Source organism: Sminthopsis crassicaudata, chromosome 3 (assembly GCF_048593235.1).
Source record: "Sminthopsis crassicaudata isolate SCR6 chromosome 3, ASM4859323v1, whole genome shotgun sequence".
NCBI classification, from domain to species: domain Eukaryota; kingdom Metazoa; phylum Chordata; class Mammalia; order Dasyuromorphia; family Dasyuridae; genus Sminthopsis; species Sminthopsis crassicaudata.
Window position 1 is genome coordinate 7169192 of NC_133619.1, and position 27710 is coordinate 7196901.

Consider the following 27710-nt stretch of genomic DNA (forward strand, 5'->3'; position numbering starts at 1 on the left):
CATTTCCTAACTGTGTGACCCTGGGCAAATCATTTAACCCTAATTGCCTTGGGAAAAAAAAAAATCTAAACATATAAAACCACATGATCATTAAGTAGATGCCCCCCCCCAAAAAAAAAAAAGCTTATGACAAAAAAAAAAAATCTTTATTTTTGAGTAAAAAAATTTAATAGCAGCTGCTTTTTTCTGCATTTCATCAGAATCTCATTACTCTCTCCAACCAAGAGAGTCATTGCTTATTTAAAGAAAAATGTGTGGAGGTAATAGTTTATATTAGTTTGGAGTAACCCACCACTATTTTTGTGCAGTAAAACAGAACAAAAACAATGAATGTGAAGGCCAGAGGGGCCAAGGGGACATTTGTATGAATGGATTCCACGTGACGGAAGTACATACAAGAAAACAATACACATAATAGCCAAGTCCCCTTTTAAAAGGGGAAAAAAGAAAAGCTTATTTTTAAAAGAAGTCAAACTGTCACAGTTCTCAGTAAATATTAAGAGGATGTGGACTGGCTCATGATTCTAAGTCTCCAGGGTGTCTGCAAACCTTAGAACGAAGTACCCTACGTCTTCACTTCATAAACTATCCTAGTCAAGACCACGGTGTTTTACTTAAATATCAAACATATAGGATGAGTGAGAATGTTGCATAGGGCTTTTAGAGAAAGAGGAAGCCGTAAAAAAGTCAAATAACTAACTACAGACTAGCTAACAATCTCATCTCCTACCTCCAGGCCTTTGTCCTTCTGTCCTTGATATCTAGAAGGTGCTTCTTCTTCATCTTCTTCTTTCTGAATCTTGGTCTTCTTCTCAACTCAGGTGTTGATTCCCCCAAAGACTTTTAAAATGACCATCCAAGGGCCAAGTGCTCTTTATTTTCTCAGGGACAAAGTTACCAACAGAAATAATATTAGAGAATGTCCATGGATCTTCTTCATCAAGGACATGGCCATCATTGCTGCAATGTCCTGGGAGGATGGCCATAGTGGATTGTTTCATTAATAGTGAAGAGAGGCATCGTTTGGGAGACGATGACAACGATGATGATGATGATATCCGCCATATGTATCTCTGAGTTATTGGAGGGGGTATTCCCATAAATGTGGGTAAAGGTCTCTGGGGATAATCACCAACATATTCTGATGGCAGAGACTTCTACCTGAAGAGTTCTTAATGCAATAAAGACACTTTAACAGATATTTATTAAATACTTAACATATGTGAGAGGGAGAGAGTCCCTCGAGGGTATTTATCAGAGAGAAGGGAATACAAAATAATGGGATATAATTTTGAGAACTGAAGAACTTGAAAGGAACTGGCAAAGGCTATAAGTAAAAAGGGGCTATTGGGCTACTCTCAGAGGACACTGGGACTCCAAGAGGACCAGGAGAAGAAAGAGCATGAGGGAACATTGACATAATGACTCAGAGGTGAAAGATGCAGTGGGCTGTACTGCATGACCCAGACGTTTCCAGTAAAGTTCTTGTCTTTTCATAGCCATGAAATTACATTTAACTCAAGTCTTCTCCTTTGTCTCAACAAACAGTATTCATCCTGACCGACAGTGTTTAGTGACCCAATGTGTCTCCTTGAAGATGACCACAGCCTTGGTTCCCAAAGTTCAGAACGCCATCATTTAGCTCACCTCGCCAGTGAGTCCAGTGGTGGCTGGTGAGAAGCTTCACGTGACCAGTCAGACTGAACGGATGGTGGGAAAGACTTTAGATCGCTTGATCTTATGAGTCAAAGCTAAAACCACTAAAGGGCCACTAACGCAGAGGTATGACCCTGAGCGTTTCCTTCTCTCTTCCCAACATGGAAAACTTTCTAAATACAACTGCATGATCCTGAAACACTGATCATCTTGGTAAAGGAAAAGATGATGAGAACAATGGGCATTGTTATCAATATCAATTATTAATTAGCATTAATACCATCCATTTAGATCATGAAACAGAACTGCACATGGTAAAGAACATGATGATAAACACCAAAAAAAGATTACTATTATTAATAATTATTACTAATAGTTGTTAACAATCATGAAGGATATAAAAGAAAATATATTCATGATGTCTATAGAATTAGAACAAAGCAGAATCATACACATGTTAAAGACAAATAAATATCAATAATAATTTATGATAAAATAAGAAAATTATGCTTGTGTAACAAAACAACAAATGCGAAAAAGAAAAAAGAAAGCGTGCCGCCAGCATTCCTCCCAAGAACCTAGGAAGCCGTCATGGCTACAAGGTCATTAGAGCTATTTCTCAGGCAATCCTCCCCTGGGATGTGTTTGGCATGTTGTTCCTGTCTCACCTTGGCTGGCACATCTTTTTTTTTTTCTGATTCCTAAATCCTGTCAGATTTTTTCCCTTTATTTCTTGTACTTGCCCTTCCCCCTCTTTCCTTATGAACTTCTACCCTCATCTCTGCATGACTCTTCTGTCACTAGGAATATTTCAACCTCTTCCTCTCTAGTCTAGAACTTGCTCTCAAAACTCCCCTTCTGATTCAAGCCCCTGCCTTCCCTGGCAAGGTTATTTTCTCCATAATTGTCTCTTGACATTGGAAGCAACTCTGCAGGAACTGAGTTTCTGAAAGTTCTCAGGATTGTAAGGGGTTACCCAAGCCAGCCCACACGTAAATGCCCTGTCCTACAATATCCCCAGCAAGCCATCATCCTATCTTTGCCAAAAGACTTCTACTGAAGTAAAAATCAAGACCTCCTGCGAGTCCTGACCCATTGTACCGCACAGTACCTTTGGACTATCATTGCCACAGATGTCTTGTCAAATAGAGATTTTCCCATATCAAGGGCACAAACTCCCAGCAAAATACTCCCAAACCTTATCCCAGCAGATTCACAAAGTCTCTGAAAGACAAGGAGGGGGCTCCTTCGGTCAAAGGCGATGGAAAGGGGGTGGCGTTGCCATCACGTTTGTCAAGGTTTAGAAAGCTCCAAACTACAAATCATTAACTAAAGCAGTTTCATCCAGTGACAAACATAGTGCCTGTGATATAGGAAAAAAATAGGTACTGGATCTGTGATTTCAATGGAAATGCTGAGAACTTCATTTCTTCCTTCCTTCCTTCCTTCCTTCCTTCCTTCCTTCCTTCCTTCCTTCCTTCCTTCCTTCCTTCCTTCCTTCCTATCTATCTATCTATCTATCTATCTATCTATCTATCTATCTATCAATGCAGGTCAGTACCTTCTCTGAAACTTATATTCATAGAACTCCCTGGATTATTGAAAGTTTAAGTGATTTGCCCAGGACACAGTTAGTACATGTCTAAAGTGACAGTTTTAAAGAGCTCCATCTCTACTCTGTGCTCTTCCCCAAGCTCTTCAGGAATCATTGAAAAAATGACAGTTTAATCTGATCTTGATGTAATTGAAATTAAAACTCCTATAACCCCATGAACAAGTCGAGAATATTCTCCTGGCCCCATTTTGCCTTGTAGGCCAAATATTCTGGTCTCTGGCCCCAGCATCCACAAACAACCGGTCTACTCCCAGCCCTCCCTGCCCTGGAGAAGGCTACTCACATTGGAAAGCTCAGGAGAAATCCCATGAAGCCTTCTCTGGCCATCTGATACTTAATAGTTCTCTCTCCTTTAAAACCTTTAAAATCCGCTAAAATCTTTCAGTACTTCTTCTCTGTATGAGTCAGAGAATGGTGAAATTTTAGAGCCTCTGGAATGTTAAGATAGCCTTTCCCAGACTCTGGCCTGTGGAAATATTTTATTTGGAAGACAAAGAAAAACAAGTTTGAAGCTAAAAGTCACTAGTCTTTTGATAGTAACTGGCAGAATGACTTCTCTTTTCCTTCCCTCTATCCTATTCTCTCAACGCCCCTGGCAGCCTCTCCTTCCTTCCCAGGAACTGGATCTTTGGTCTACACTAACCCAGCTGCTGGAAAGCACTGATAGTTTTCTGCTCCCTATAGTCTGGTGGAGACCCCAGGTGTATTTTACAAGTGCGAGTTACAGACTGGACCAAGTCATGACAGCATCCCCTTAAATTCTCTTGTGTTTGACACCTGACGGAGGGCCAGGGAGGGATGATGATTCACTGGAGTCCACACAGATGGTCAGAACTTTTCCCACATCTCTTTAATCCCAGACCAGTTTGTTTCACTATACTAAGCAGTATGGAAACTAATCATCTACTGCCTTTACTGCTCATTACCTACTTATGTAGATCTATCTTTTTGTTCTCACGGAGAGTAAGTTCTCCCAGGTCCAAGTCTCCTTTCAGGCTTCCCTGTGTCTCCTCAGGCCCTGACTCTTCATAACCCCATTTGGTGTTTTCTTGGCAAAACCATTGGAGTGGCGCGCCATTTTCTTCTCCAGTTCATTTTAGGGGTGAGACAACCGAGTTAAGGGACGTGCCCGGGGTCACACAGCTAGCAAGTGTCTGAGACCAAATTTGAATTCAGGTCTCGCTGACTTCCAGGCCCAGGGTTCTATCCGCTGCGTCACCTAGCTGCCCCAGAATTCCCAGGAAGCGAATTCATATTTAGGCCGCAGTAAGAAAGATATGGGCTCCAGGAATGAGAACGTGATGGATGCCTTGGATGGACCACACACGGATATTAGGGTTCTCTTTGGGTACTACATTTAGGATGAACATTGAAAAGCTCCCAATTTCCTAGAAAAGGCATCCAGAAGAATGAGGGGCCTCGAGGTCCTGCTAAATGAGATTTGCATCAAGGACATTGATCTGAAGGAAGCTCAATTTGAGGGATAGACGTACGGGAAATGAAAGGAGTTGTCACGTGGGGAAAGGGTCTGACTGACCCTGGGGAAAGCAAATGGGGAGCAGATACAGAGGGAAGGGGGCATTTATATTTCAGAAAATAAAACCAGAAGCCTCCTGGAAGCCAAGACTATCCTGAGATGCCTTCTGAAGCAAAAGGCTCCCATCCTGCACCTTGGAGGTCATCAGGAATAGTCTGGATGGCGGATGGTTGGGTGTGCCATGGAGTATTGGGGACGTCCCTCCCCAAGCTGAGATTCTTGAATTATGGCTACTGTCCCTTCCTCTTTGGTCGCCTCCTCTTAAGGCACAGGTACTTTCTGCAGGAGGCATAGATATGGTATGGCCTGCTTTTTCTGAACTGTTCACATCACGGGCTCCAAGCCCACTAATCTCAGGGATATCTGGTTCTCCATTTCCCTAAGCTTTAGAGTTTGAAATTCTTTTTAAACAGTCAGAACCATGTAGGAGTGACTATTAGGATTGTTTCTGGAATCGATAGGAGAAAACCAACCCGAATACAAAGACTTAAAACTCTTTCCTCCTAAGGATTTCTTTTATTCCAATCGGATCTCCTAAGTCAAAGGGTTAAACACAAAATGACCCCAGCCAGGACTTCTCGAATCAATAGACGAGAATTGTTCTCCGACATGGGGTGAGCGAGCAAGTTTTCCATGAGGGACTAGAAAATTAAAAATAAACACAAGCTAGAGCCCAGCTGAATAGTCCTCACTCAGCATTTATACGGCCCTGGGAAATTTCCAAGCACTTTGCAATCATTAATTAATTAGCTGAAATGACATCCCACTTTCTTGAGGTCAAAACTGAGGCACAAAGAGGTCTATGGGAGGCCCTGGAGCCGAGCTCCTGCCACCGGCCCACCGGTCGTGATCGCACCAGGCCAAGCTGAGTCAATAGCCGAACAATAATGGACTCTGTACAATGCCGGCTGAATACGGCAGTGTTCAGCTCAAAGCCCCACTATGGGAGAAAATAACATGCACACACTGGAGACGGTTGTCGCTGCAAAGACCTCTGCCCCCCTTCCTAAAATACAGGCAGATGGCTGAATGTCAACCTGGAACCTATCTGCAGAAAGAAACAGCACCCGCGCCGCGCACTCGCCCGACGGTCGGCCTCTCGTTATTTTAATACGCCGTTGAACTCGACGCTGAGAATGTGCCACGGTGTTAACAACAAACGTTCTTGATGGATAGCTGACATGAGAAACCAATGGCGTCTCTATAATTATACGCCGGATCATTGGGAATGACAAACTCATCTGAAGGGGAAGGGGAGGAGGCCGCCGTCTTTCTAGTAACTCATCAGCTAAGAGACGCCACAAGCTCCCCTGCTCTGAATGGGGGGGGGTCCCCAGCTCAGGCTGAGCCCTTTTTCAGGGTCTTTTACCTCTAGATGAAGATCCCATTTGTCTCAGGAGGATGTGAATTCTTGGGATGGGAAAGTTCCAAGAGCCTCAGGCCTCGGACCCATCCCCCCCTCCCCACTGAGCACCCAGCACCCCCGCCCTCCATCCCCCCACTTTGTACGACCGGGTCTGCCACGAAAGGATTGCCAGGGGCGCGGGATGCGACCCTCCCATAAATCTACTCGACATTCCGGGCCAACCGAGAGCGCTCCCAAGCCGGTGGGGTCCGGGTGCGTGCCCAGTGACTTTGGCATTCGCCGAGCGCCAGCTTTCACTTTCAGGCTCCCTGAGAGGGGGTGCTGTGGCGGTAGCCGAGTGCCCGGCCACTGAATCCCATTTCTCCTGAATCGGTGGCTTTGTGTGTCAAAGGGGGCCTTTCAAAACTTGGTGCCGAATGGAAACAAAGGCCAGGCTGTCCAGCTGGGCTAATTGGGCTAATCTTTGTGAAGAGCTAAAATAATCTCTCTCTGGTTTTTCCAAAACAGGTCTTGGGAACTCGGGCCTGTTCCAGGGCAAGCTCTGAAAGCACTTTGATTTATGCCACGGGGGCTGGGCTTCTCAAAGCGCCTTACAGATTGTCAGCCACCACCCAGCTCCCCGTCCGTGCCCCCGAATCGCCGTCGGGGCAGGACGTGTCAGCTCCCATTAGTTCTCACATTGCGGGTGGGGAAACGGGCCAGGCCTGGGACGGAGCTGGCCCCATTTCACAGGCCGGAGACACCGGTGGCGTCAAGAGCCTGATTCACCTCCGCTGACTGTGAAACCCCAAAGGTGGTCCTCGGAGGGGCACTCGCCTTCTCCAGGAGTCCATGCCCCGGGGCTGGAGCAGAGTCAGGGAGCCGGACCAGAACCACCGGCTCACGCCGCAAGCGAGACCCGAGCTCTATGGACGCTGATTTCCTCATCGCTCAATGGGAGCCGGCCCCGAGCATCCTGCCACATTGGCTTTGAGGAGAGCCACATCCAAGCTGGACCATTAAGGAAGGAGTCGGTTCAGCACTTCCACGGTCTCTGGTGACCACAGCTCATCCGCTCCCTCCTAAATGACCCTTTTCTGATTTCCCCATTGCACTTATTGGCACTCTCTCCCTTCAGAAATCTCTTTATTCGGATTTCATGGAGAACTGTTTCATCTCCAGGGAGAAGGTGCTCTCCTCTGAGAGCAGACACCGAGTGGCTTTTGCCATCATAATCCTCAGTGACAAATACAATGGCTTGCAAAGGAGATGAACACATGTCTGCAGATATAAATGGGTTCTGCCTCCCTCAGAATAGGAGAAGGGCAGCGGGCAAAGGGGAGGCGAAGAGGCCCCAGATTCCGCCTTCCCTTCATCGGGGAGGAAATTCAGGTCTCGGGTATGGCAGGCTGGCCTAAGATCGCGGATGCCGCCCTGAGCCAACACCTTTGGGACCGAGCTCCAAATCTGAGTCTCTTTGACACATTATAGGAACCACCCTGGAAAAGTATGTGTGAGTCTTTGTGTCTCCAAAGAGACAGACTCTGTGTCTCCTGCCAAACGTCCCCCAAACGCGTCCCCGAATGACCCAGACGCGCCATTCCCCACCACGCCACTGCGGTGCCATTGCTTGGCGTCTTACCTTGGGCTGCTGGGGGGCCGGGGCCTGGGGAGCGAGAACGGAATCAGTGATGTAAGTCTTCTTGGGCTCTGGGGGTTGGTACATCCCCGCAGGATTCTGGGGCCCAGCCGGAGCAGGAGCGTAACCCGGCTCCGGTTTCCAGGCATTCGGCTGCCCGTAACCTGGTTCGGAACCGTTTCGTCCCCCGTAGCCGGGATAATAAGGATCATGGTACCGGCCTTGATTGGGCGCGTAGCCGTAGGCAGGCTCCGGCTGGCGGCCGGCTGGGGGACCATAGCCGTAGTCGGGGCCTCCCCGGGATGGTGGCGGGGCGTAATGGGCGGGCCCGGGGGCCGCAGGGGCCTGAGGAGCGTAGGCGTGGCTCGGGCCCGAGCTGTAGTACTGTCCGGGTGAGACCGCCGGCATGTAGTGAGAGCTGGGCTGAGCCGACTTCACGTGGACGTTGAAAGTGGGCCTGGACGGCGTGGACGCGGTGGCGTAGGAGGCCGGCACCGGCTGAGGGAGGGGCTGCGGCTTCAGCATTCCTATGGGAGCCACCGGGATGGGCGAGGGCTGGCTCGCCGGCTGGGGCTTCAAGGTGGACTTCTTGGTGGCCGTTAGAGGCGGCTGGTTGGGGATGACCATTCGCTTGTGCCCCGTGACGGGCGTGGAGACCGGAGGTGAGGCCGTGGGAACGGCAGCTCCCTGCAGGGAGAAAGTCAAGAGAGAAAGAAGGGAGGTGAGAGTCACAGCCGGCCAAAACAGGAAATCGAACCATTCCACCCAACATAAGCAGGGATCGCTAAAATAAGTCATAGAACTTTCTTGTCCCCGGCCTGTTCAGAAACCAGATTCCCTGGCCAGTCGCACATGGAGCCATAAATGTTTGCCTGGCTGCCAGCACGGGTTCGAAAACAGAGCCCACTGGGTAATCTGCGCTGTAACTGTAACTGAGCTGCAGGCCCTTTGGCAAGCCAGGTGAAGAATGGTGACTCGGTTTCCCTTATGGAAAACAGAAGTTCTACGCTTGAGGCATGCAGAGAGAGGCAGGCCATGAGAGAAAGCAAAACAAAACCCCTTGGATCACTTCAGGGATGCCAGATAAGGAGACTGAACCCTCCTACATCACATCCTATAGTACAGTACACGACAGTACATCAATACCGCACAGAATGGGATTTCTCTTCATTCTATGGCTGCTTTCAAACCGCCAGAGGATATTCAGAGACATAAGGAAGCTGCGTTTCAAAGTAAGATGAATAAGGAAGGAGAAGAAATCTGGAGCTATCCCCTAAACCATGTAGGAACACCATTGTAAAGACCACAAGCCCGCCAATGTGGCCACAGCGCAGACCCCAGAGGGTTCCTTAGAAGAGGGATGGTATTTACTGAGCTGAATACACTAGAAAGAACTGAAGGCACGACTACCCCTAGCACGACCCAGTTTGTGACCCCAACCTGCGTCATGAGCAACAGAACTGCTGTGTCCTTAGGCCCTTCTAGGGTAAATCTGGGACTCCTCTTCACCTGGTGTTCGGCCTCTCCCTGGAAAGGGATGCTCCGCCTGGCTCCTCGGGCCTCTCCGTCTGTCTCCATATTCTGACTCACTGCGATTGTTGGCTTGGATGCCCTGGTCAGAGTGGCTGCGAGTCCATTTTCCACATGTGTGTGGAAGAGTTGTGGGGGGAGGCCCTTCACTGCACCTCTTTCCCCTCTTATCCCTGCCGTCTTGGTTCTACCTCCTATAGCAACCTCTTGATATAACACTGGTTGGACTGATTGCATCTTCTACCTTTCAGACTCCTAACTATAACCTCCTGGGAGGACAAGAGCTGTCCATTCTCTCTAAATCCCCAGGATTTAGGAATATCTTCCCAACCGAATCAAACAGAATTTCCCTCCTCTCCATATAGGTCTATCTTCTCCGAGTTCCTCGGGTGCTCTGTACCCTTAACTCATATTCTCCATGCCAGATTCTGATGGGAGAAATAGAGCAGAAGAGGTGACTAGAAAGACAGGCACGCAGAAAGGGCTAGATGCGCTATAGAGTGGGTTCCGTTACCTCTATGTTCTCCATGTATCTACATACGTCATACATGAGATAGAGCTTTTAAAATGAAGCTAACAGAAAACTAATGAAGCTATGTTTACGGAAGACAATGACTTAGACACGCACAAGAGATGGGTAGAGATGCTATATAGTGGGTTCTGTTACCTCTATGTTCATTTATGAGATCTTACTGGAAAATTAATGAAGCTATATTTATGGAAGACAATGACTTAGACACGCACAAGAGATGGGTAGATACGCTATATAGTGGGTTCCGTTACCTCTATGTTCTCCATTTATCTACATACTTATGGGGTAGATCTTTTAGAATGAAGTTAACAGAAAATTAATGAAGCTATTATGGAAGACAAGGACTTAGACACGCACAAGAGATGGGTAGAGATGCTATATAGTGGGTTCTGTTACCTATATGTTCTCCATTTATCTCCATTTTACATATGAGATAGGAAGTTAGCTGGAAATTAATGAAGCTATGTGCATAGAAGACAATGATTAGAACATACCAAAAAAAAAAAAAAAGTGTATGTGTGTGTACGTGTGACAAATTTTCTGATTTTTTGAGGGCCCACTCTATAGTGATTGCATGGGCATTCTGTAAGACAGGTTTCTGAACTTTTTCCACTCACGGCCCCTTTTCTATTGAGACATTTTTGCACGACCCCATCTTCCATCTGAGCCAAGGTGCTTGTGGCAGTGCGCGTGCATGCCCGCTGCAAAGTGTACATGTTGTGCGTTGCAATGAAGTTGCACGATACAACACGGCAAGGGCTGCCTTGGATTCGTGACATGTTTGCTTGTGAATTAATTTCTGGTCATTGTGTTTGGAAACCTTTCATTATTGCCAAATTTTTAGTGGCCCCTACGTTCTGTTCGTGACCCCATACAGAATTGCGCCCTGCAGTTTAAGAAGCTTTGCTCAAAGGTGATTGGGTCGATATGCTCTAGAGTGATTGGGTTTCCTATTATTCTTTCTAAGAGATTCTGGGTAATATAACTTAAAATGACATTCATCATTTAGGACGGCATCCATATGCTAGTGACCAGGGCAGGGACCCAGGTTCACTCTTGTGAGGACTGATTGAATAAAAAGAGTTTCCACCCAAAGAAGGAAGGATGAGAGCTTGAGAGCTAGCTTTCCCGGCCATCCATGACAGTGGCCATTCCCTTGAGATCAGCCCCATTTTGCCCTCTCCATAGTTCATAGTTATTTGCGTGTTCCCCTATTTGACCACGAGCTCCTGGGGAGCCATGATGGTTTTGTTTTTTCTTTGTGAATGCCACATTTAGCACACAGATCCATTTTCACTTTGCTTCTGTCCACTCTTCCTAATTCTATCCCCTGGGGCCAGGCAGGGCAAGCTCTATTTCAGTTTAAAAATATAAAGCCCTGCCTGTCACCCTGAAAATAAGATCTGAGGATCAAAGATCTTGTCCTGGAAGGGATGTTGGGCCTCATTTGATCCAAATGACTCACGCCACAGATAAAGATGTAGAAACCTAGAACGGTGAAGGGACTTTCCTAGATACACACACACTCACACACTCACACACATACACACACACTCACACATACATACACACAGTCACACACACACATACACTCACACACATACACATACTCACACACACACACATTCACACACACACACACTCACACATACACTCACACATACACACACACTCACACATACACTCACACATACACACACACTCACACACATACACATACTCACACACACACACACTCACACACTCACACACACACACATATACACACATACATACACACAGTCACACACACACATACACACACACACACACACACACACACACACACACACACACACACACACACACACACCAACTTGTCTCCTCAGATTCTATAGTGTTGTGCTGGCCACATTCCCCTTGAAAACCTGTGTAAACCCCCCACCCTTTTTTTCAAGCCTCTCTCATTAAAACACTGAGCCAAAAGACGTGAGTTCAGCGCCTAGCTCTGCTGCTCATTACTTGTGGGCCTCAGTTTCCTCAAGGTAAATCAAGATGCGAACTTCTGAGGTCCTTTCCACCTCAGCATCTATGGTCTGAGGGTCCGATGCCCTCATCAGATGCCATGAATTTAGGAGTCCGATTGCAAATCACTCACTAGACAATAAAGTCGGACCCCGAGCTGTGGGGACTCCTCCCCGTGACGTGGCTGGGAAAAGCGGCAGGATGACCCAAGACCAATCAGGAGGTGGACTGCGTATGCAGTGAAGTGGCGAGACAGTGATGGACGGCCCCACTGGCAGGTATTTAAAGCACAAAGACGGGCGCTCCCAAGCATGAAGCGTCCCCTCCCGGGTGCAGAGTATTTATGGAGACACTGAACTTTCCAGGTCTCTGAGGAGGGGAGGATCCGTGACCCACTTTGCAGGGCACAAGCATGCAGTCACAGCCCCAATCAGGGGCTGGAGCTGCCGGTAGATGTTCCTCTCGAGATGTCTCCATGCTGTGCTCAACAATCCTGCGCGATGAGCAAGTCATGGGCTATTCTGGACTCTTTAAGAGCCACAAATAGCGAACCACGGGAGGCTGTGGAAGCGGGCTCCCCCAGGACTTGGGTCTGAGACCCGAGGCCCGTGCAGAAGTCTTCCACCGTGGAGGCTCCTTTGCTCTGCCCACCGGGAGGCTGAAAACCATCGTCAAGTGAAGCCATGTCCCCAGGTCTGAGATCAAGTGAGATGAAAGAGCACAGAAGGGAAATCAGGATCGGAATGTGTCTGTCCCCAGTAGTGACTACTAGACGACAACTACCTGTGTACATCCAAGCATACACCACGTACGTGCACGTACACGCACGTGGCCGCGCTCACGGATCCCCCGCTGCACCCAAACGGCCGCCTTTCTAAGGTGTTATTTCCCAGTTCTGCTTGCAGTGGGATTTGCATGCCATCGGTTTCAAATGTGAGAGGTCCTCTGCTATAAATAACCAGAGTACACACTGTCCCAGCCCCGGCTTGACTGGCCCTCTTTGAAATGCCACTGGGCTGAGGGCTAATTTCATCTGGGTGAGCTCTCTAATCTAGGAATGCGGTGACAGAGAAGGCCTGATCTCCAGAGCGAGGGACTTTTCCAACGCACTTGGCCACAGCCATCACCAACCGGGCCGAGGGGGAAATACAAGGAGATGGGGAGGAAGAAGTCATTAGCAAGAAAGAAAATGAGAGCCCTATTTTTGGGGAGGGGAAGGGGAAGCCAAACCCAGTGCAAAGCCAGAAACACTGAATGGAATGCCCCAAAGCAAAGGTTAATGTGCCTTACGGACATGGGCAGGGGAACTTGCACATACAGACAAACATACGTATTTTCTTCCTTGGAATCACACTCATTTTTGGTTTTTGATAGAGATGTGTCCATTGAATCAGCAATTATGAAAAACTTCCTATCACGTCAAGTTTTATTTATTTTACTTAGTATTTTTATATTTTATTATATATTTACTTATTTCTACTTATTATATTTACTTATTTGTCCATTTTTATATTTATTGTTGTTGTTATCGATATTATAAAACCAGGCGAGACTTTGTGACTCGATTCCCTCATCAGTAAATTAGGAATAAACGTGCTCACTTACTTTTCTTCCCAGGAAGGTGATGAGCAGGAAGCTAATTGGGATTAAATGTGCCCTTTGAAATCAATAAGGACCAGGAGAAATCCTGCTGGGAGGAAGGAAGGGTTACCTAGCACTGCCAGGGTTTCCAAGAAACAGGGGCCCAAATAGTGGAAAGACCAGATGCCATTGAAAAGGACAGACCCAAGAAAGCAGCTTTCCTTATCTGCCTTAGATTAGACAAGGCATTTCAACCTGGCCAGCCCTCGGAGGAATGAGGCTCTATTTTCCAACCCTAAAACTTCACAAGAGCCAGAAAAAAAGGGTAATCAGCTCCCTACCCAGAGGTGCAAGTGCACAGGACTGAACAATTGAATAACACAATAACTGAAGAGTTCCACAAGAGGAGCAAGCAAGCACGGGGTTACACTGGGGATATAAGTGGGCCCTACTCATCGTGCTTGATTTTCTATAAACGTCCGGGGGCGTCCCAAAACAGAGAGGATTGTGGGCAGCATTTTCCAAGCTTAAAGAATTCCCCGGCCCCGGCCGCTGTCAAACAACTATTATAAAGAAAACTTGTAATCTCCCGTACCCCACAAGCTCCCAGGCAAACAGGCTGGCTGTTTTTCCCTCCCTCCTTTTGGAAAAATGCTCCTTCTCGAGTGATTACTATATTATTACAACTTTGAATGCATGTCAACTGCATTATGTGTTACATGGCAAAGAACTTTCTCTTTTCATAACATATTTTGTTCTTCTAAATGGAGGCTGTTGGTCCACTTATTGTCAAAAGGATAAAGAGACTGAAGAACAGAAGGGCATAATTTCGAAGGCAAAAACACTTTTGCCACCGAGTAGGAGGGAGGGTAGGAAATGTTTTCATGAAGAGGCACTATTAGCCGCAAATAAGGCCCCTATTCACAAACCTGCACACATCCCTTTATTCTCGGCAAACGAGCTCTGAATGCAGATAATGACTAACTGAAGCCAAATTATTCACATTCCGACTTTGCATAATCACAGAAATGGAGGTTTTTCTTTAAGCCTCCCCTGCAACCACCCTTGCCATTAGGGGGAAAATTTAAGAACATATGCACGTGTTTATATGTGTGAATGTGTGTGTGTGTGTGTGTGTGTGCTCATAATATATACACAGATTCTTCTTTAACACTAATATGTATATTTGGTGTATATATGGGTGTACACATACATGTATACATATGTTTATACATGTGAGTGTGTGTATATATACTTATATAATATATGCACATATAATTTTTGTAAAACAGATATGTATATATTTGTGTAAATATGGGTATACACATACATGTATACATACATTTATACATGTGAATGTGTGTATAAATACTTATATAATATATACACATTTTGTAAAACAGATATGTATATATTTGTGGATATAGATATGCACATACATGTGTACACATATTTATACATGTGAATGTGTGTATATATTTATGGATATACACGTACATGTATACATACACATATCCATATTTATATATGTGAATGTGTGTATATATACTCATAATACATATATATTCTTCTTGTAAGACAAATATGTATATATGATATACATATACATGTACTTAAGTACATATACATAAATATATATTTTGTGTTGAAAAATACAAATATAAGCATGTATTTATGTTGCAAAAGAAATGTCTCGATCTATACTATATCTACCCATATATATTTTTCTCTCTGTATACATATATGTGCATATATAATATATACATACATATGTATATATACATATATGTGTGTATAAATATATTCTAACCCCCTCTTGCAATACAAACTGCTGAGACAGATGGAGCAGGCGCATCTGCTGCCCCCAGAAGAATTCAGTCCCATGTGCCAAGTCCATGTCAATCCGAAGGAATGAAAATAAATCTGAAACAGGTTCAGCCACGCCCCAGACACGGGCTGCAGTGGCCACAGGGGGTCAGTGCCGGGTGGAGGTGAGAGAAGCAGGGTGGAGGCTGGAAGGATCCAGCCAGGCTGGGTTCTTCCTCTCAAACAGGAGGCCACAAAGTGAACAGAGATTTGGAGGTGGAAAGAGCTGGACATTTACTCAGGCCAGCCTTTTAAAGCTTTGGAGCCTTGTTTCTCCCATCTGTAAAATGGGGCTGATGACATTTGTAAGCACTAGAGGTTCCCTCATAGGCCCAGGTGCTGCAGGTGGAATTTGAGGACACGTCTTGTGACACAGGCAAAAGGCCTCAGGCTCCCTGAACCTCACTTTCCCTAGAGGTGAGAAGGAGATTGCACTGTCCATGGAACGTCCTAACTCCACAGGACTTCTGTAAGGAAGAAGTGCTGATGGATATAAAACCCACAAAGTACCCTCCCAACACCAGTAATTATTCTCATTTTCAAAGTCCTACAGTTGTGTGTGTATATTATAATATGTATATATGCTATATTATATATATATATGTATATGTATATGTGTGTGTATATGTATTTATATATATATATATACACATAAAAATAACTGGAAATTCAAGATTTGATTACAAGATTTCTGGGTCCAAGTCTACATATACTTTGCATAGATGGATATATATATGTATATATGTGTATATTATAATGTGTATATATGCTATATTATATATACATATGTATATGTGTATGTGTGTGTATTTGCATATGCTACATTATTATTATATATAGCATATATACACACTATAGTACATATGTGTGTGTATAAAACCATGCAAAAACTATGACTTTCCTACATCTAAGGCCTCTTTTAATCTGCACGTTGTCCACTTTTTACCTCTCATCCCTTGCCGTATGAAATTTGGAATTGAGTTCACAAAGATCCCTCCACAAACTCTCTAATTCTACATAACGGTCTCTGAAAGCAAGTTGAGTCTTCAATAGTTTGGACTGCAATAATCATTTGAACACAGCACCTTGGAACAGCCGCCATACGAGTTGGGATAAGTAAGAAGGGCAACAACAGACTCAACCAGATTTAACAAAGAGCAAATCAAAGTCCCTTCCTTGTCTCACTAAACAATGTCATGCACACACTGGCAGCCAAGCCGGGGCTTGTGATTCTCCCTTGGACCCGGGAGCAGGATGCTGCTTGCTTTGACAAGGAAGCGTGTTCCGACCCCGGCCATAGAAAGCATCATTTTCGACATCAGAGAACCGCCAGCCATCCAATTACTGAGAAGGAGACAGCCCTTCAGCAGGTTGCTATGTACCTAGCACTAATAATCACCATGTAATAGTTAGCATTTATACAATGCAATAAGATTTGCAAAGTGCTCAATATATATTGTTTCATTTGATCCTTGCTGTAAACAGGCTCCCTATACCCTTCAGGTGTATACAAAAACATACATTAGGAGAAAATTCGGAGTTTTATAAGATGCTTATTGGTGTTTTAACAAGCAAAAAGCACCTGAACTGCATTTAAATTATGACTCTATTCTCAACTTATACAAAGTGTTTTAGGACTATCTGCCGCAGAAAGCTGAGGCTGCCCCTGGAGTGTATTCACCTTAGGTAGCTCCTCCGGCTGGAAGCCCAGAAATTTTCATTTGCAGTGGCCTGAATGGCACAGTGGGGAGCAAACCGGTCTGGAATCCGCAGGAGACTAGTTCAGATCTCCCCTTAAGTGAATGATTGCTGAGTGACTCTGAGCAAGTCTCTCAACTCGTCTGTACACCAGTTTCCTCATCTAGAAAATTAAAAGGTTGCAGCTGATGATTTCTAAGGCATCTAAACCTACAGTGCTGCTATCCTAGCTTCTGTCTCTTCTGAGAAAATCAGCATTTTCTCAGGTGCCCAAGATGTAAATCCCAGATTCTTCCTTCAAATTAGATTGATAACATCCCCAGAATTTCTCTTGCTTCTCTTTCCTTTTCTCCACTCATTTGGCCACTGCCATATTTCAAGCTCTTATCCCCTCTCTCCTAGATCATTTTCTCTTAGCTGGACTCCTTCAAGGTGTATAGCTGGGTAATAAAAATGGGAGGGGATAGACATCATGTACTATCTATGTCTGCGATCAGTACAGGGGTCAAAGCAATGGTGATAAAAATAGGTATCTTCCCATTGAAGGAGTCTGACAAGCTCATTCTTTCCTCTAGATCAAATACAAATTTTCCATGTTGACTCTTAAAACGGTTTACAATCTGGTTCCATAAAACCTCCTCGGGGATTGAGGGTAAGCACTACCAAAGCTCGCTTCAGCCAAACCGGACGACGTGATGTCCACAGAACGGGACATTCTGTCTGTGATGCAGCCTGGCCTTAGAGAGCCCTGGTTCCTCCCCTCCCTGGGAATGCTGGACGGCCTCAAGGCGCAGCTCAAGCGGCAGCTCTCCTGATTCCCTATGCCTTCCCTAGAATGAGCCAGCCCCAGAATTCCACTGGGTCATTTTGCATAAAGTGAAATATAATTTTCTTTGCATGTGTTATAGTCACCATTTCGATGAAAACTCCTTGAAGGCAGGGGCTGTTTGCTATTTCTCTTTATACTAAATTAATATGTAAATTGAGATAAAGTATGTGTATATATTTCTCTATATCTATCTCTAGACTTCTTAAATTTTATATATACATATGTAATTACAGAAATACATATACTTTGCCTATATATACACACACACACATTATAGTATATACATATATTTATTATATACACACACACTATAGTATATATGCATATATATATATATAAATATATATATATATATATATAAAATATAGTATGGTACATATATTATTTATAGCATACATATGTATGTATATGTAATCTATATGTGTATATATTACATATATGTGTGTATGTATATATATATATATATATATAGAGAGAGAGAGAGAGAGAGAGAGAGAGAGAGAGAGAACTTATGCACTAAAACATGCCTTTTTAAACCTCTTTTTAGTCTGTATGCTGTGCTTTTTTACCTGCCATCCCTTGCTTTTTGAAACTGGAACTGGGTTCACAACAATCTGTCTACATTCCCTATAATTCTACACCATGAACTTCCAACCCATTGAAGACTGGGCAGACTTTTGGCAAACAAGCTGGCCTTGGTCCTAGCTCGTAGGGGTTCAATAAGGCCTTCAATAAGAGGAGCTCACAGACCCCTGAAGTAGGATTCTCTTCATCTCTTAAAGGAGTTTCTTAGATTTCCGGGAGTCTCGCGCAGTGCTCAGTGATGCTGCCGCATTCCGCCTACATGGGGAATTTCTGGGATTCTCGAATACTTGACTTCTTCATCTACCAATATGTTAAACAAAATTAATGATTCCATTTATAAGAATTTCAGGGCCCTGAAAAGTGGAAAAAAAAAATCTCCAAAACATTTTTTCCAGGATGGGGGTTTTATAGTCAGACAAAAGTGCCCCTATAATATTGGGAGTTGACCCATTGTTCTTCTGATGATTGCTTGGGTATAACCTTGAAGGGAGAACTACATCTCAACATCCAATATTTTTCCCCAGTCTTCAGCACTCTAGTCTTTCTAGACTAGATACCTGTGATAAGATTTTTTTTCTTTTAAAGGAAGGTTAGCCGCATTTTTAAAACTCACCCTTTGTTATTCTTCCCAATGTAATAAACCGATGCCATACTTCAGAGGTCCCTCGGAGTGTCTATGCTTGTTTTCGGAGATTGGCTTTCATAATTTTTAATATACTTTGCCTTTGCACCTCAGTAAAATTGATCTCATTCATTCTGGCTTCAAATGATCTTGGAAGCACTTGAGTGCTCCACACAAACAATGACAGCAAGAACTCGAACAATTACAGAAATGGGCTTTTTAAAAGCCACAAAGTTTTCCTATTTCCCAGGGGTAATATCTATTCTTAAGAACACAAAATCCAACCTTCATCTAGAAGAGGAGCTTTTAAAGGTGGGCAAACCAATCCGATCAGCTTCGTCTGCTGAAGGTCAGACACACTGAGGCAGCCTAACCTCGACAGAAATACAGATAACGGTAGATGTTCAAAAACTGAAATCATTCCACAAGTAGTGCTTGACTCAAGTATCCTGCGCAACACTGAAAATGTCTGGAACACAGTAGGCACTTAATACTTAGAGAATGGAAGTGAAGGGAGTGGGTAATGAACACAGATGTGCCTCCTTCTAAATCAATATAATCCTCATTGAAATGTATTTTAAATTAAAAAATTTTTTTAATTGTCAACAAAGGGACTCAGAAACCAAACACATGGCAGGAGGAAGGACAATGAAGGGAAGGCATATTGCCCAGAGGCCTCGGAGACCTGTGATGGTCTTTGTCTTTAAAGCTTCCACAGTCCTTCCCAGGTAAGGGAGAAGGCAGCCCTGAGTTCTCTTCGGTCTCCCCACCTGGGCCCGACAACATGGGAGCCACCACGAAAAGTTCAGAGAGCTCAGCTTTATAGATCCTTCCCAGGAGATCAAAGAGCAGATGAATGTTGGACCTGCATACTGCTACTTCTGGCTCGGAGCCAAGGAAATAACTGGCCTTGGACTCAAAGCGGGTTTTGCTGAAGATGAAGAGTTCAGAAAATCCAAAGATGGGCGAATCAATGGCGCTTACCAACACTGACCTCCTAGAGACCTACAATCATCAGAGAAAGAGACAGACAGACAGACAGACAGACAGGGAGGATAGATGGACAGGGAAGAGAGAGAAAAAGAGAGGGGGAGAAGAGAGAGGGAGAGAGGAAGGGAGGGAAAGAGAGAGAAAGAAGAACAAGAAGAAGAGGAAGAAGAAGAGGAAGAAAAAGAAGAAGAGGAAGAGGAGAAAAGGAGGGAAGGAAAGAGGGAGAGAGAGAGAGAGAGAGACAGAGGTGGGGGAAGGGAGAGACAGATTTCAATAAGTTTACATAGTAATCTAGATCTATCCATCCAGAAATGGATCCTCATACAGATTTGTACCTCTAGACATCTAGATAGACATGGATGTGCACACTGCTTCACAACACCTATTATGTGCCAGGCACTGGGTGAAGCACTTTCCACTCATTCACCCATATGGACCTCATAACCCTAACCCTTAGAAGGCAGCTGTTATTATTATTATGCCCTTTTACATCTGAGGAAACTGAGGCAGCCAGAAGTTCAGTGATTTCCCCAGTGTTCCTTGGCGAATTTAACGTCCAAAGACATATCTGAACACGATTCTTACCAACTCTGGGCCTCACATTTGCCACACAGGACAGCCTGGGGGACGTGGTCAGTCTCTGGCTAAAACCCAGACTGCACTGGGGCTCTGCGTGGCCTGCCTCCCCCTTTGTTTCTAGATTTTCACCACTATTTTTCACACATTCCTCCTTAGTCAGTTGGTCCACCGGCTCTCTGCTTCCATATTTTCTTTCAAGGATCAGCTTGATACTGCTGCTCACAGTGTGGAGACTTTGCAGGACCCTCCCCCCCGCCAAATCCTCTGAGAAGTCAAGAATCTTTTCAGTCATGTCCAACTCTCCAGAACTCAATTAGGGTGGTAGCCGAAATCCTGGCCTCTGGTCATTTTACAGATGAGTAAGTGGAGGCAAACAGCCTGGCCCAGGTTCACACAGCCAGATTTGAACTCCCATCCTCCGTCCATCCCTCCACCCAGTTGCCCATAAGACATTTCCATTTCTTATGAGATGAATATCAATAGCTACCTCATACATAAATAAAAGTTTGGGGGTGGGAATTTAAGGGTTTTAAAGGGGTGGTTCCTGAGACCAAAAAGCATGAGAACCATTGTCCCATGTGACAAATTTCTTGATTTGCCCCCTTTTTATTTGGGCTTTCACCCAAATTATTTTGTGTGCTGTGCCAGGGTTCGTGTCAAACCGTAGCCCACCCCCTGCCCTCACCCTCCCAGCAGAATAAAGACTCCTTGGGGTCAGGGATGGTTTGCTTCATGTCTTTGTATGCTGAATACCTGGCAGGAGGCCTAGAATACTGTAGGCAATTAATTACACTGAATTGAACCAAATTGAATATTCATGGACACAAGTTAAAATTATGTCATTGTCTAAAGGGTGGAGTTTTTTCTTTCTCTACATTAAGACAATTATGCCCTGAACGCTAACACTAAGACAACTGCAGAAATCTTCTTTTTAAAAGAAAAGCTAACACATACATAGCCAAGAACAAAATGGGAGCTCACTTTTTCCGAGGGAAAGCAACCCAATGGAAGGCTGGCTAACTTGGGATGTGGACACGTGGCGGGGAGGGATGCTCCTTCTTTCCCAGGGTATCCATCTCCTAGTTGGCTAAACTTAAAAATGGGTCCGTGATCAATAAGTCAACAAGCACTGGGCTCATCCAACATCTGGGCAATGTTATCAGGTGCCGGGAAAGACCAATCCTTCTCTTTGGGATCTACTTAAGCACATAGAGAATAACTAGCAAGAGAATCGATTTAAAGGGCAATAGCAGATAGTGGTGGGGATGGGTGTTAGGACCTGGGGAGACCAGCAGAAGACAATGAAATGGGTATAGAAGGCACCAGGAACTCCAGGAACGGGACAGTCAGCTCATCCCCTCCTTGCACAGGAGCCTGCTCCATGTTTAAAGGTCACTAATCATTAAAAAGGGGGGTTTGGGACCCCTGTGTTGGGATTACTAGGTGAGAACTGAGGTTGTCTGGATGGTGACAAGGTGAGAATTCAGGTTTTCTGGACAATTACAAGGTGAGAACTCAGGTTGACTTGATAGAGGGGGCAAGCTCATTGGCTGGGGTGGTTCTTCCCAGAAGCCCTTGCATTATCCCACGCCCATTCTCTGGGAGGATAAAAAGAGACAGCACTGGGCGCAGAGAGCAGATCGGCCTGGAGAAGGATAAGAGCTGGAGGAGATTCAGAGCCAGGATTCAAGAAGAGAGACTCTCTGCATTACATCAGGCCTGACGGGGCTCTCTGCAGGAAGGGAAGTCACTTCTTTGGACAAGAGTTAACAGCAACTGCCTGGAGACAATGGTTCACTACAGGAAGAAGAATCTGTCTGAGAGATTTGAGTAGACACAGCAGATCTCTTCCCAGAGAGCGATCCGGCAGCTTCTAGAGAAGACAGCTCGCTACATTTGGCGCCCAACGTGGGGCCAGGACTTTTGCTTATCCTGACAAGAGGAGCTAGACCAGACCTTCGCATTCTGGCGCCCGAACAGGGACAGACACAGTCCTGATTCCAGTGGAAAAGCTTCCGATCTAGATCTCAGTCTCTCTGACCCAGAACCGTGAGTAACGAGGAAACTTTGTTAAAGATTAAGTGAGCGTGCTAATAGATAAATAAGGAACTTAACTTGTTAAGGGCTAAACCAGGAATCTCTTATAGCTGAAATGGGGCAGATGTTAGCTATATTCAATCCCTGGACCTCAGCCGACTCAACCTCAGCCCCAGAAGCAACCTCAGCTCCACCCCCATTCAGGAGTGGTACTATAGAGAGTATAATCAAGATAATTGAGGAGCAGAGTTTACTTGTAACCTGGGTACAGATTGCTAAACTCTTGGCTGCATTAAGACGCACATCCCCTTGGTTCTTAGAGGAAGAAAAGATAGATGTAGATAAATGGAAGCTAGTGGGATATGAAATGAAAGAATTTCAAGCAAAAAATGGGCCTCGTTCAATTTCTGCAGAAGTATTTTATATCTACAACATAGTTCAATTAGCCTTAAACTATCAAGCAAGTTGTAGGAGAAGGAAAAGTTCTAAAAATGAACAGAGGAGGAAGTGTGAGGAAAAAAGGAAAGATCAAGATCTTTCCCTAGAGCAAGAGGATTTAAATGAGGAATTATGGTATGATTCTCTTGAAGAAGCTTCAACCCTGCCTAGAGAACAGATTATTGACAGGCCCACATCAACCCCACCTTCAGAGATGGAGGAAGAAAGAGGGGAAGAGGCAGAAACACAAACAGAATTGCCTGTGAAGAAGCCTAAGCCTATGACAAGATTAGAAAAAGCATTGGTTAAAGCTAAGAGAGAAGGACAGGATATAAGTGATTTTATACATGCATATCCTGTGATTGAAAATACTGACTCTGTAGGTAAAAAAAGGAGAAGATATGCACCTTTAGATTTGAATAAAATTAAGGATTTGAAAAAAGGTTGTACCCTTTATGGGGCTACATCAGCTTATGTCAAAATGTTACTAGATGGTTTGTCTTATGAAGTCCTAACCCCGAATGATTGGAAATCCATAGCAAGGACATGTCTGGAACCTGGAGAAAATTTATTATGGCTTGCGGAATTTCATGAATTATGTAAAATTCAAGTCAGATGCAATTTGGAAATAGGAGTTAACACACAATTCACTTTTGAGCACTTAGCTGGTGAAGGTCAGTATGGAGAGAATTCGGAACAGATTAATTATACCATGACAATATATGAGCAAATTGCTAAGGCTGCAATAAAAGCTTGGGGTGTCCTTCCTGGACAGAAAGATCGTGGAGAGGCTTCACTAAAATACAGCAAGGTCCCAATGAACCTTTTGCAGATTTTGTGGGACGTTTGCAAACTGCTGTCAAAAGAACTATTGGAGAAAATTCAGCTACAGAAATAATGACCAGACATCTGGCTAAGGAAAATGCCAACGAGATTTGCAAAAGAATTATATGGGGATTAGACAAAGATGCTCCTTTAGAGGAGATCATAAGACGCTGTGCTACAGTGGGAACAAATGCTTTTTACACCCGGACAATGATGAATGTGGAAAGACAGGGTCCCTCATGGCAAGGGCCTTCTAGAGAAACTCGGCGATGTTTTCAATGTGGAAAAATTGGGCATCTAAGAGCTCAGTGTAGATATGGAGATACAGTGAGAAGACAGGGTGAGAGAAGACCTAAAACTCCATGTCCAAAATGTCACAAGGGCCTCCACTGGGCCTCTGAATGTAGATTGACACAGGGAAATGACAGGTGGGGCCCAGCTTCAGGCCCCCAAGTGGGGCATGATGGCAGCCGAGGTTACATCCAGAGAATTTTAAGACACGATCAATCAGCCAAAAGGCAATCAGATGGAAGAAAGGGATTGAAATTAGGAAAAATAGAGTTGTGTGCAGTAGAGACTACCGAGATACTCCCTGGAGAAGTGAAATCTGTTCCTGTTGAGCCTATGGATCCTTTGCCTTCAGGCACAGTAGGCTTGACCATTTCACCTTCTGAGAGTGCCTACAAAACAGTGTCCATCCATACACTGATGTGGGAGACTGGAGAACGTGTATCTAATATCCCAGTCACTAACACAGGCAGACAACGTGTGATTTATCAACCAGGAGAAGTAGTAGCATCAGGCTTATTGTTACGGACCCCTAATAAGCAACCTAGTGATAGTCGCCTAGATTTTGACTCCAATGAACAAAATCCAGGAATATATTGGACAGCAGCTGTGACAGCTGACCGACCTATGCTTACTATTTATATAAACGGAATACCATTTGAAGGATTGGTAGACACGGGGGCAGATCGTACAGTTATTAGAGGTGCCAATTGGCCCGGTCACTGGCCAAAGATTAAAGCAGACACCTATATGTCTGGGGTGGGAGGATCAATAGCAGCAGAGGTTAGTGCTAGGCCTTTGAGATGGGTATTTGAAGGAGAAACAGGAGCTTTTACTCCTTTTGTGGTTGAAAAAATCCCCATCAATCTGTGGGGAAGAGACATTTTACAGCAGATAGGATTACAAATAAGCACTTCGGCTTTTTAGGCAGGGCTGCTGTTGAAGGCCTACCTGCACTTTCACCAGTTCCTATTCAGTGGAAGACTGATTCACCAGTGTGGGTAGAACAGTGGCCCTTAAGAAGTGATAAAATTCAGGCCTTATTAGACATAGTGCAAGAACAACTTGACCAAGGACACTTGCGGCCTTCTCTAAGTCCTTGGAATTCCCCAGTATTTGTGGTGAAAAAGAAATCTGGAAAATGGAGGATGATAACTGATCTAAGAAGAGTAAATGAACAGATGGAAACTATGGGAACTCTTCAGCCTGGACTTCCATCTCCTACTCAGTTGCCAAGAGAATGGCCTCTATGGGTTATAGACATTAAGGATTGTTTCTATTCTATTCCTCTAGATAAGGAGGATATGAAAAGATTTGCTTTTTCAGTGCCTAGTGTTAATTTGGCTGAGCCTTATAAAAGATATGAATGGACAGTTTTGCCACAGGGAATGAAAAACAGCCCTACTATGTGCCAAATGTATGTTGCAGCTGCTCTTGCTCCAGTAAGAAAAGCCTTTCCAAAAGTAATATTGTTACATTATATGGATGATATTTTGGGATGTGCACCTGAGGAACAAATGTTAGAGGCATGTCTACAAAGGACCATGGAAACATTAAAGTACTACAAACTGCATATAGCTACAGAAAAAATTCAAAGACATGCTCCTTTTCAATATTTAGGATATGAAGTATATCCTAAGACACTCACAGTACAAAAGCTTTCTTTAAGAACAGAGAAGTTGAACACCTTAAATGACTTTCAAAAATTAATAGGAGATATCCAATGGATGCGTCCAGTGTTAGGCTTAACTACCAATCAACTACAACCTCTCTATGACATTTTAAGGGGAGACAGTGCTTTAAATTCACCACGCCAGCTTACAAAAGAAGCACAAAAGGCTTTGAGAGAAGTTGAACTGGCTTTATCCAATGTGGTTGAAAGAGTCACTCAAAAACCCTTGGAAATATCAGTTTTTGCTACAAAAGAGGCACCCACAGCAGTCCTTCATCAAGGAGACAGAGTGATTGAGTGGGTGAACCTCCCAGCACAACCAGAACAAAGCCTTACACCTTACCCAGTGCTTGTGGCTAGGATTTTATTAAAGGCTATTAAGAGAGTAACACAATTATCTGGGATAAGTCCTGAAAAAATATACACATTCTATACTAACGCACAGATTAATGTATGCTGTGAGAACATCCCAGAATGGCAAATTTTATGGGAGATGTTAGGATTACTAAGTGAGAACTCAGGTTGTCTGGACAGTGACAGGTGAGAATTCAGGTTTTCTGGACAATTACAAGGTGAGAACTCAGGTTGACTTGATAGAGGGGGCAAGCTCATTGGCTGGGGTGGTTCTTCCCAGAAGCCCTTGCATTATCCCACGCCCATTCTCTGGGAGGATAAAAAGAGACAGCACTGGGCGCAGAGAGCAGATCGGCCTGGAGAAGGATAAGAGCTGGAGGAGATTCAGAGCCAGGATTCAAGAGAAAGACTCTGCATTGCATCAGGCTTGACGGGGCTCTCTGCAGGAAGGGAAGTAACTTCTTTGGACAAGAGTTAACAGCAACTGCCTGGAGACAACGGTTCGTTACAGGAAGAAGAATCTGTCGGAGAGATTTGAGTAGAAGACACAGCAGATCTCTTCCCAGAGAGTGATCCGGCAGCTTCTAGAGACGACAATTCACTACACCCCTGAATACTAAATATGTGATGGTATTTCTTCAAAGTCTTCTCATTCCTCTTGCCTCTCCCTCTCTATCCTAGAAAAATGCCATCTTTCCCTCTCGTGCCAGAGAAGGGCTGGAGAGCAGAAAGAGGTTTGGACTAGGAGTAAAGAAGCCTTGAGTTCAAATCCAACCTCATCCTGGGCAAGCCTTCTCTGTGCCTCAGTTTCCTGGTCTGTAAAAAGAGGGATATAAGCAAAGCACATCCCTCCAAAGGTTGCTGTGAAGGTCTAAGAAAGGACCAGATCTCAGGTGCTTTGCAAACATTAAAGAGATATTATAAGAACATCACTGTTGTTCTTTTCCAATGATGTATTTCAAACCCTAAAGTGCCCTGTGGCAAGATTAGTTTGGGAAACACAACTGCAAGCAAATCATTCCCCTTAAATATTCATGACTGTACCATCCCAAGGAAGGAAGATGGGTAATAAAATAAAATAATATAAAATAAGTGCTATTGACACTTTTAAAATGGGTGTCAGGGATCTGTTTTAGGGCATCGGATTTAAAGGGTCTTGTTCATCACTTCCTGTTTTGATGATGTCCTTGAAACCGTGGACCTCCTCTGCTTCTGTGCAGAAGTGGAGCCCGTGGTACACAATACCGCATAGACTGTGGAGCCGGAAGAGTTCTTTTCCCCTCATCTTTTACTTTGTTTTAATTTTTATAATGACAGACTGAATGGAGAGAGGAAAGTGATATTTTTAGAAACGAAGGTGATGGGGAAACAAAAGGTATCGCTGGAAATTAATTTACCATAAAACAAGAAAGCAAAGAAACTGTGTGTCTGTCTGTTAGTGAGAACGAGTTAGCACTAAAGTGCTCAGTTTGCCCAGAAGTAAAGGTA

At 44.4% G+C, this 27710-nt stretch overlaps 1 protein-coding gene across 7 annotated transcripts in view; it reads right to left on the reverse strand.

Moving 5' to 3' along the window:
* LPP (LIM domain containing preferred translocation partner in lipoma) overlaps positions 1 to 27710 on the reverse strand; it is a 576448-nt gene that overhangs the window by 210224 nt on the left and 338514 nt on the right. For all 7 annotated transcript variants that reach the window (XM_074297900.1, XM_074297898.1, XM_074297901.1 and 4 more), the window contains one exon: positions 7796 to 8479. In XM_074297900.1, coding sequence (XP_074154001.1) covers positions 7796 to 8479 — 684 coding nt within the window. The remainder of the gene's footprint in view (positions 1 to 7795; positions 8480 to 27710) is intronic.